This window comes from Amphibalanus amphitrite, unplaced genomic scaffold (genome assembly GCF_019059575.1).
Source record: "Amphibalanus amphitrite isolate SeventyFive unplaced genomic scaffold, NRLGWU_Aamphi_draft 000703F_arrow, whole genome shotgun sequence".
In the NCBI taxonomy this organism is placed as follows: Eukaryota; Metazoa; Arthropoda; class Thecostraca; order Balanomorpha; family Balanidae; genus Amphibalanus; species Amphibalanus amphitrite.
This window is the reverse complement of record NW_024882197.1, coordinates 48485-59560: the sequence shown is the minus strand read 5'-3', so window position 1 is coordinate 59560 and position 11076 is coordinate 48485. Positions and strand designations below refer to the sequence as shown.

Here is an 11076-nt window from a genome sequence, read left to right as displayed (position 1 = left end):
TACAGCAACAGCTGATGATCCTAGATGATTAGTGATATCTGGGTCCATTGTCATGTACCTAACATAAGATCACTCACTGCCAGTAAGTTTAATGGGCGTTACACCTACTCAAATACGTATCGATTGTCACAATCGGAACAGAGAGGTCATTGATTTAGTTACAAAATGGATGGCGAAATGTAAGTCATCAACTTAGCTGCTCACTGATTGAGCTGAGCAATCCACGGTAATTTACTCTCTAATTCTGGGATGAGATAGCACCTTGTAGGCTGTCTTGCATTTGCGTGCCGGCTCACATGTCGATAGAAGATACACTTGTCATATTGTTTAAACATTTCAGTCGCACAATCGCTTCACAGTTTTCGATTTCACCCACGTTACTGTCTGTGCATGTCACCCCGGGTGTTCTGCCACTTTGTGAGGAGATCCACCCTCCAGTGCCAATGATCTACACCTGCAGCATATGTCTGACGGTTATATCGATCCACCTGACGTATTTGGACACTCTGGTGTAGACGCCGGGCCTGTTGGGGCTGGCGCAGCCCTCTCCACCGGACACCACGCCGATCACCCTGTATCTCCCGTCAGCTCCGTGGGCTACCAGCGGTCCTCCAGAGTCGCCCGTACACGCGTCTCGAGGCTCGCTGCCAGCACTCTCCGCACACACCTTGCTCGTCCTCCGAAACCCGTCTCTGAACCGCTCTAGTTTTCTGAACGCCTTCTCACAGTCTTTGGCGGGGACTACTCGGAGTTCTGCCTGCTGTAGCACTGGCGGCGTCTCTCCATGATACTCGAGCTGCCCCCATCCGGTCACCGTGGCCTCCACACCGACAAACACGGCACCCGGAGGAGGCAAACAGGCGGGCCACACGCGCCGCCGGAGCACCACCGGCTCGCGCAGCAGCAGCAGCGCGATGTCGTTGTGCGGCCCCCGGTACAGCGGGTGAACCTCCACCGCCGCCACCGGCACCGTCTCATGGCGGCCGTCGTCGTCGCGCGTGAGATCGTGCTCGCCAAGACGAACGAGCAGCTCCTCTGCAGAGTAGCTGACCACGCAGTGCGCCGCGGTCAGGACGACGGATGGCGCGATCAGAGTGCCCCCACAGAACCAGCGGGGGTCGTCCGGGGGTCCGGTGCCGAGCAGGACCACCCACGGCCAGTCGCCGGGTACTGCATCCTCACCCCCGACTATCCGCGAAGACAGCCTCGGCGCCGGCCGGCCGCAGTCGAGGGACGAGAACGGATCCTGGCGAGAGGCTCTCTTCAGGATGCTCTTCAGTTTTGAGGCGAGGCTGCGACCTCTGTGGCCAAGTCGGTAGTAGGAGTGTATCGAGTAGCAGCTGTGGACGTAGAATCCAGCCACTGCGACCAACACCGTCGCTCCGAGTAGCGCGCCTGCCACAGTCCGCATTGCGCCGCACACCACCTCTCGACAACAACTGAGTCCCGTTCACACTGCTGTGTGTAATGCGTGTCTGAAAACCGAGAGACAATGCCTGATGTCCATCTGAAACCCGCATGCTACTGGTAGCCCGCTCTCTGGACAAGGTCACTCTCGGTATGTGTTGCCCTCATAGGTACTGTTCCGCACTGCAGCATAACTGAGCGTTTTCTTTTGCACCACATGAGATGTAGAGCGAAACGACGTTGCGAGTACCTACCTACAGTTTATCTTGCAGTGGCATCGGTAAGATAGCAATCATTCTGCACTCACTACATGCATAAAAATATAGGCATGGATTACCATGTCAGCCTCTCCTGTGGCATTTAACGACAATATCGAATGCAAAATGCAGAGGCGGAAAATGCAAGTTTATTGATAAGCAAACCTCACAGTTATTGACGTGCATTGTCATGTGTCTGTATATTATTGGTTGTGCTCATGTCTCATGTATGTTCAGTTGTTCATAGCTTTGAGAAAATCAGACAAGGCCGTGGCAATGAACACGATTCACTTAAGACCCAGGTTACAAACATTACTTTAAAAAATATGTTTCTTAAAATTTAGACATGGTGTAGACCAAGCCAAGCTGATGTTGAAGTCTCCATCATTTTTTTTTCTTGTATACGGATAAAAGCGATTAGCGATAAAATTGTTACCGAAGCGCTGTAGCGACCACGACGACATGCAACGGTCGTCTAACGCACTGCAATAGGCTTTCACGTATATACCCGACCAACAGGCGAGTCGCATAAAACACACCCGTCTGCCGAGCGGCCGCTGCTGTCACAGCCGGCTGCGCTGACGACCACCACCGCTGATTTTAGCCGCGATAGTGGCGTGGAGGTCGCAGACGACGTGCTCCCTGGTCACGACAGTCGCAGAGAGCGAAAGGCTCCGTGTGCTCCTGTGGTGACCTCCCGCAGACCGGCGCGCCATCGCGCAGGACCGGTTCAGATGTGCGGTACTAGCCGGGAGGAGTTTACGTGTGGAGTTCCCATTAGATGATGAATGGAGAGGAAAAGTGAGCTTTGTTATATGGTAAACAGTTAAGCTAAAAACTGTAATAGGGAGTGGAAACAGGTTACCTGTTGAATAAAAATAACATTAAAGGAAGCGCCTACAAATTGTGCGTGAACAGTTACTGTTAGCTTGCAAAATATGGTAAATCAACTATCTCTGGAAAAAAAATCACCTCTGACGCAACAACCAACAGACTAAGCCAATTCTCGAAACAGAAAAGGTCCCCTTCCATAGGTGTCGATTTGTATACTTTTGGGTGTGCCCGGGCACCCCCAATGGCCAATGCTGAGTTGGGCACCCCCCAGGGGGCTCTGGGCACCCACAACCAAAGTTGGTACAGTCATCAGTCATCACTGTTACGATTATTTCAACGCATTGTTTTCTCTAATTCATAGGCGCGGGAACGGGGGAGGGCAGTGGGGACAGTTTACCCCCCCCCCCAACTCTGGGGCCGTGGGGGCGGTGCCCCCACAGCTTTAACCCGCGCACCGACGGGGGGGGCGGATATCCGCCCCCCCCCCCCCTGAGGTTTTTCGCGAATAGCGAAATTTGGTACGACTATTCCCTCATCAATTTTACACATGGTGTGCAAGTTTGAACCTCCTAACTTTCAAGGTCAGGTCACCAGGTCACTTTGAATGACCCAACCTCAAGTCACTTTTTTGCAACTTTGTCACCGTGCCAGAGCTACAGTAGATGTCGGAGGCCTTTGAAAGTCGCAGGATGTTATTAGGTCATTAGTTGCTACAATTTGTATATCTCGGAATTTTGATATCGGTGACCTAAGGTCAGGTCAATTTCGCGACCTCCCCATTATAAGTCAATGGGGGAAAAATCAACTCCTTGTTTTTACCACTAAAACGGGTCGGAATGGCCCCATATACCATACATGACTTCATATACGATCAACCTTCACTACCTTGAGGTCTGTTTTGCTGTTGGGCAGCTGTGAGGTCATAGGCGTCGCCAGACATTTTCGGTTGGGAGGGCAAAATCAAGTTTTGTGTTAAATCTTGCCTTTCCCCAGCCGTTACTCACTCGTTTTACATATCATTCGACGCGCAATGGTGCGAGGAATCCGATGGTGACAAAGTTTTCCTTCTAGCTATAGCATGTATTTTTTTACAAAAAAAAATCAAAATTTTGAAATTTCTGGACAAAAACGACCGTTAGAATTACAGTGGCTGCGATTGCCGACGCACTGCAGAGGGCCCCAGTGCAGACTCTCGTCGCTCATGATCATTACCCAGAAGAAGGTGAAAAACGCTCCGTTTGAATCGGATCACCTCGCTAAAACCTCCATTCACGCATGCATGCCGAGGTTTTACGTGAAATGCATAGGGCTTATCCCAGCCGCCGATTGTAGCTAAGAATTGGGCATTCGGCGGAGACTGAGAGAGAATGTCGGAAGTGTGAATCGGAAGTACATCATTCATCCTTGCTGCAGTGAGAAGAAGTGTTTTGTTCACTCGAGTGTGAACAAAAAGTTTCTGGTTTTTCGAGTGAAGGAAAGCGCTGCAAACGCGACCAAAAATATTTAACGGAACCAAAAGTTACGCACGGCATGGCGGTAAGGGATCCCTTAGAGATAGGATTGTGACTTCCAGGCCATTTCAGGCCACTCAGGGTCAGTGTGGACTCTCAGAAGCCTGCTTAGGATCCCGGAGATCGGCGTGGGTCACCCCAAATATTTACGTGTATGTGGTGCTTTAGGGCTTTCCGAGCCTAAGGTGGGCCCGGAAAGCCCTTTAGGGCACACGAGCTTTCAGAAGCCAGTGTGGGCGGCGGGCGCTAAGAGACTAGGCCCAGGGTGAGCCTGGAGCCCTCGAATAACAGTGTGAACCGTCGGGGTCTGTGTCGAATCCTTAAGGACCCTACGTTGGTAGGGACATAAGAAACATGTGTTGCGGCCCTCAGAGGGACACGTGAGTTGTGACCCCTCAGATGCCGCGTTGGGGTTAGTAAAGTCTGTCGCCTCAAAAGTTCGGCTGAACTATCATAGGCCAGTTGAGGTTTTCAGAAATTTTCGAAGGCATCCTCAAAGATTCGTGTGGCCCTTCAGAGGTCTACGTATGTATAATGTCCTCAAAGATCCCTGTATGGGCCCTCTAGAGAACATGGACACCAGTGGAACTCTCAGAGGCCGGTTTGGGCCCTCCGAAAGCTTCTTAGAGCTCAGTGGAGCTCCTTAGGAGCCTGTGTGAAGGCAGGCTCATGAGCCCTGCGGCACTTGAACGGTGCTTGTGCCTGTCGCAGACATTTGACGAGAGTTGAGAAAGCCCCGAAGATTTCGTGTCACGCTTTGAAAGAAAATTATGTGTCAGCACTCCAAAATTTATGAAAATCAGCTACAAAATGTAATAAAGAATCAACCAGGAACATGGCACGAAACATGGCATTGACATTTCCGAGTCTGGAGTCGGAGTCTTGAAGATTTTGGCGACTGCGACTCTGACTTTGGTTTGAACTGCACGCTCCAACATAGTCTGACCTCACAGGCATTCACAAAAAGGTACCCCCATTTTTCCCCGACTCCAAAATCTCATCGGATCTGTATCGATCTCAGGGGGTGCCCGGTCCGAGGTTGGGGGGGGGCAACCTGCCCCGCTTGCCCCCCGTGGCGACGCTAATGTGTGAGGTCATGTGACGTCATCAAAGGTCACCAAAGGTTTTTGGCCAATAACTCCGTACAGGAACGAGATACAGACGCGTGGATGGTCTCATTGTGTTCAGCTCGTCAAGACGCATCGAATGATATACATGATGACCTCGAGGTCACGTGACCTGAGGTCAACCTTTGACCTTGACCTTTCGAGGTCAACATATATATCATTCGATGCGGATTGACGAGAGGATCACGATGATGCCCTTAGTTTGCTCCTATCTTGACAAATTCGAAAGTTATTCGAGAAAAACTATCTCCATATCTAGCGCCGCCATTTTGACTTTTTCGACCCCTGTGATGTCATCTTTGACCTGACCTGAAAATGACCTTCGTAAAAATTGTAGATCTTGACCGTGCGTATCCGATGCCGTTTACCGCTTGTCGCTATCTTGCTTCGCTCTCGAGATCTCAGGGGGGGGGGCGGTCATCCGCCCCCCCCCCCCCCCCGTCGGTTGGCGCAGACCCCCGTCGGTGCGCGGGTTAAGACGGAATATCGCACTTCTTTGCAAATGTTTTCTTTTTTGATCAAAACGCCAAGGGATGAAAAATAAGTGGCCTAAAACCGGCGCGAAAGCTAGGTTTGGGGGCATAGGCGGCGGAACGGGGAGGGCACCGGGGCACCGTGCCCCCTTTGATTTTGGCATTTCAACATTAGCCCTATGGGCGTTGCATGGAAAGAATGGGACCAAAAGTCGGCAGTGCCCCCCCCCTTAATTGAAGGTGTTCCGCCGCTACTGTTTGGGGGTACCCTAGGTTGATTCAATTCATGGTGTGCCCCCCCCCCCTCGTCTGAAAGTAGTTCCCGCGCCCCTGCTCTAATTACCGTACATCAGAATGCGTTGCAAAAAATGGACACAGTTTTTCGCTTTATTTATACCAGACAGCAGCATTTGGTAGCCATCGACGCATTCGTGCCGTGTCAATGGGTTTTCGGTTCCGGACGTCCTGAAGTTTTGCTTTGAGTGGCGAGATAGTCTTTTGGTCCGAAATATCATGCGCTCACCAACGGGGATCCGCATTCCGTGCCAACTTCACACCGACGGGGGGCGGATACCTGCTCCCCGTGATATCTCGAGAACGGAGCAAAATGGAAACAAGCGGCAAATGGCATGTGATACAGACGGACAAAGTCTACAATTTTTAGACCAAGTAATCTCTTCATTTTAACTGTCTTTCCAATGCCGCCTACCGCATGTCGCTACGTCGCCCAGGAGCCGAGTTAGACGGGGTTGTTCATGCACACCCCCGGCCCGGCGCGGAAGGCGCTGAGCACCGGCCCAGCGCGGGTAAAACTGCTCCGTCTCCGTCTTTACTAGGTGGGCGGGCAAACACACTCCACTGGGTGGGCAAAAATCGCTACTGGGTGGTGGGCGATTGCCCACCCAGTTAACATGTTATCCGAGGCCCTGATACTAACACAATGCAGTTTTATCTAAAAGAATAGCATATGACGTCTGCCTTAACCCTCGTTCGTATTGGTGTTTTCCAGCCGCGAACGTATAAGAGGGGGGGGGGGTCCGTTGACCCCCCTTGCCGTTTCGCCCCCTGATCGAGCTAGAGCTTCGCGGAAAAAACGAGCGTGTTTCCCGTGACGAGAGGAAGCCGATGATACCCAATTTTAAGGTCCTAGGTCATTGGTTGCCTTCCAGGTCAGGTCAATGACCCAAAAAAGGGAAAATCGGGACCTGAATTGTTGTGAGCACTGTTTTGAGAGACATAGACATATTTAAAAATATAATCAAAAAATGTAACCGTACTCTCATAATTAAAATCAAAAATCTTAAATTTTTTTTAAGATTTTTGATTTTAATTATGAGAGTACGGTTACTTTTTTTGATTATATTAAAAAAAAAATCGGGACCTGTTAGAACGTCGTAAAGTGTGGCTGCTATGGGTTTTTTTCGGGGCGCTGATCACGAATATTATGTTAGTTTTGATCACAAAGATGTCGTCATGCATTTAGGCCAGGTGGGGTCAGGACGGGTCAGGTCAACCAGTAGGGGTCCTGCCGGGTGTTCGTATTAGGCGTCAACCACCTCTGACTGCTTCGTAACATGTTACGAAGGCACCAAAACTACTTCGTAAATGTTCATATGGTTGCTGAATTCAAATTCAGCTCCAAAAACTAGCCTAGAGACATGTAAAACTCGAAAAAGTGAACCGAGGTCATCAAAGGTCAATGGTCATCAAAGGTCAATGACCTGACCTGACCTTCAGGTGACCTTGACACCCACCCTAATGCATGGGAGCAACATCATATCACATGTTTGAACACTTGAAACCACGAAAAGCTTGCAAACGCGCGGCTAATGCGAGCCGACATACGCCAAATCGTGATTCCGGCCAAACATGGTCTCGAAAAGTAGGGCACAGGTCAAAGGTCATTTGGGTCAGGGTCATGAAATTTCAAGGGTAGGTGTAAAATTGATCAACGCGAGGGCACTACTGAAAGTTTCATCGTGATCGGCCGCTTTTTACGCGAGTTATTCGCGAAAAACCGAGGGGGGTGGTCCGTTCGACCCCCCCCCCCCCAATGTATACGGGCGAGGGTTAAAGCTCCGGGCACCCCCAACCATTTTCACAAATCGACACCCCTGTCCCCTTCCTTAAACCAGTAGTTATTGCCATTTCATTAACAGATCGATTGGTTTCCCGAACCTGCCCTCTTTGTGTCGTGTTACACTATATGTAAATGATAGACAAAATAACTAACTGATTTCCAAGCATTGTGTTATGCTTTCTTTTCTTACACAAAACCTGCTTTCTGTGTAACACACGAAGGCTTTGGTTTGGATGAATGGGTTCAAAGTACCAAACCGGCACAGCTCTGCCTTACCAGCTCTGGAGCTCTGATCACATCGGCACCGGCTGTGATCAAATCCACACCGGCTTTGAGCACGTCAGCGACTACCTGTTTAACTCTCTAATCCACCGAACGTGGGGGAGTAAATCCGATGGCTGTTACGCAATAGTTGTGCAACTGAGTCCAACATTGTCTCCGCAGGTGTGCCAGCGAGTACAACACACCATACACGCCCATCCCAGAGTCTAATAGTTCGGTTTCCATTCTGTCTTTTAAGTTAGGGTGAGATGCAAGAATTGCTTTAGTAAACAGTGCCGAACCTTGTCCGGTCCAATACCACCTACACCTACATTGTAGGACGTAGGTGGTGTCCATTTATGTTCCACAACGTACGCAGTTGGCCGCATTCGGTCGTCGTGCCTATTCGGTAACAATCCATATGCATTCAAACATGGAACATGTTCCAGAAAAAAATTAACACTGCCTAATTAAAAACAGAACCGCAAGAGCAGATGTTCAAATTATACTACCGAACTCAACTCAGCCATTTTTTACACCACTTACTTCTATTGCAAATCCCTAAAAATGGACCTTTTGGTACGAAGCTGACGTTTGAACGTTCGTGACTACATTGCGACACCCATAATCAATCGTCCTACGAAATGCGTGCCGATATGGCAGTGTATACCCGTAGGAGATTAAAACGGGTGTTGTAAAAATAGAATCGTGCACCTCATCCGACGACTTTTTCAAGAGCAACCCGCTATCTCTGGTGACTTAGTCAGCATTTGAATGATTGAGGTTCTGTTCAGTGTTCATATGCAAGAATTAAGCAGTCATAGTGATGTCAGCTGCGCATCTATCTGCGTCACTTTCAGTTTCGGCCAAGGCTCTATAGAACTTTCGACACTGTCTCTTTCGCAGGAGGAGGACGGCTGCTGTGTAGGAGGGCTCTTATCTTTTTCTTTTTCGACTTTGTCGTGATTATGAAAAATGAAGTAGGTACTCATGGGTCTCGCCACTATGCTTCTATTTGTTTATTTCATATCTTATAGAAATTAGAATTGCGTTATGCGTTACTATAACGAAATCATAATTCTACTCTATTGTCAGTATCACTAACAGGCATTCCAGTTTCCTCTTAGTGTAGTTGGCGTTGACAGACGTTTTCGCGTCCCATTCAAAAGAATGCCAAGATTATTGGTAGCTAAGATAGAAGTATTAGCCTTCAGTGCTTGATGACAGCAACAGATGGGCTGATGCCAATGAAATGTCCATTCCTTGGAGATTCCCCACGTCTCTTGTCGTCCGCCATGCCAAGACATTTTAAAAATGTCGCAACAACCAGACATCACGACACACAATCTCATGGACTCTCATGTGCACTCTGCACCAAACCAATGGGAGGACATTGGCGGCCGATCTATGCACTGGCAGTCATGCAGTTCTCTCTCGTTTGACCTCGGTCCTTGCACGGGACACAGCGGGTCATGCTAATCTGTCCCACTCACGCCGTGTTTGTTCGCAGAAGGAGCCGCCCCGAGGTCGTGGCGAGACACTGAGCCATCGGTCCACCCTCCGAGACATTGCAGCCAGCCATCGCACATGATACGGCCGCCGGTTGACGAAACCGAGCCGCTACTCGCTGAGTGACGGGTCAGCGGGGTTTCCAGGTACAGAACGGTTAACATCGAATGGCACCAGTAGCGCAACGATGCTGAAAGTCGCATGGATGGGGCGATTGCTGGTGGTTACAGTCCACTGTCCAGGGAGCGACCATTACAGATTGCAGGCACGTGGAGAAGTGTTGCAACTTCCTGAGCTTTTTGTGAATATCTGAATTGTGAAACGGAATGAACGGATCTGACTCTGTTAGCACTTCAATTAGTTTTAAGAGCGAGAGAGAGAGGAGAGAGAGAGAGAGAGAGAGAGAGAGAGAGAGAGAGAGAGAGAGAGAGAGAGAGAGAGAGAGAGAGAGAGAGAGAGAGAGAGAGAGAAAGAGAGAGAGGGGAGGAGGAGGAGGAGGAAAGAGAAATGAGAATGGAATACAATAATCTATTGGATATCTACTCCTTTTGGTCTATGGTATTCGAATTTTTACTCTTTTTGTACTTGGCTAAATAATGTTTTCATATTCTTTACATTTGTTTGTTAATGAACAACAGAACATTCACATCAAACCTACCTGGAGTACCATGGGGATGAATGCAAAACACCATCTAATGTTTTCATTTTATGGACCAAAATAAGCTCAAAGCTTGGGTGTGTGTGTGTGTGTATGTTTTTTTATAGTATAATCGCCAACAAGATGGCTGCTGGATTTTCATGACCCTGAATCAGATAAAAGGGCGACGGTTATACACTATAGCCCTCAATCTCTGATGCACCTTTCTCAAAAGAGCGCTGCTCATTGCACAGGACCAATGTCAGGCAAACGCCTTAGCTGCTAGCCATTTTCAAGCGCGTCCAGCCTCCACCCTTTTAGCAGCTGACGTGAGCTCAGTGAATGAAACGAGCACATAGCATCATCTCAACCCTTCTCTTGATCGAGATGAGCCAAAAGTCGCCTGACGGGTGGTCAACCGCAAACCACTAGTCTCTTATCATGGTTTGCAGGACAGCCAGGTTAATAAGTCCTAAGTCATCTTTATTATGAAGCGCAGAGCAGCTTTTCAAAACCTGCTTAGCACGTACGAGTATGCTTGCTTAATTGTAGCACTTTCAAAAATAAATGTTGTAATATGTGTGTCAACTCGCCTTTACTATACTATTTGGAATTGAAAGTGCATCATATGTATAGTAGGTGAATGGATACAGATCAACTGCGTGTTTTATTCGACATTCTATTTTGAATAAGGCAAATGCTTCACAAACAATAGCCCTGACCAGACGCCTGAACAAATGACCTAGGCTGAACAAACAGAATAACCAGCTCTCTGCAGCTCCCATTGGCAGCTCTTCCCTCGCCTGGTTTAGCATCTATGCCCGGTGGGCCTGCTGTTCGATTGGCCCCACCGTTCAGGCGAGAGACTGAGCGCTCTCCGGAATAGAGGTCAGGTCGGGCGCTCAGTCCGCCAGTCTGCCCCCAGACGGCATATCTGGCTCTGACCCGCAGTGTTCTGGCCACACCGGTTTGGAGATAAC

General features: G+C 49.2%; 1 protein-coding gene across 1 annotated transcript; it reads right to left on the bottom strand.

Moving 5' to 3' along the window:
* Nucleotides 1–437: 437 nt before the first annotated feature.
* On the bottom strand, nt 438–1411 carry LOC122364849 (venom protease-like). Its single transcript, XM_043335622.1, has one exon. It carries the CDS (start codon nt 1409–1411, stop codon nt 449–451), a length of 963 nt encoding a protein of 320 aa, XP_043191557.1. The 3' UTR covers nt 438–448.
* Nucleotides 1412–11076: the final 9665 nt, after the last annotated feature.

What these genes read in the sequence shown, in the direction of transcription:
- LOC122364849 (XM_043335622.1), bottom strand. Translation starts at nt 1,411, where the DNA reads ATGCGGACTGTGGCAGGCGCGCTACTCGGAGCGACGGTGTTGGTCGCA.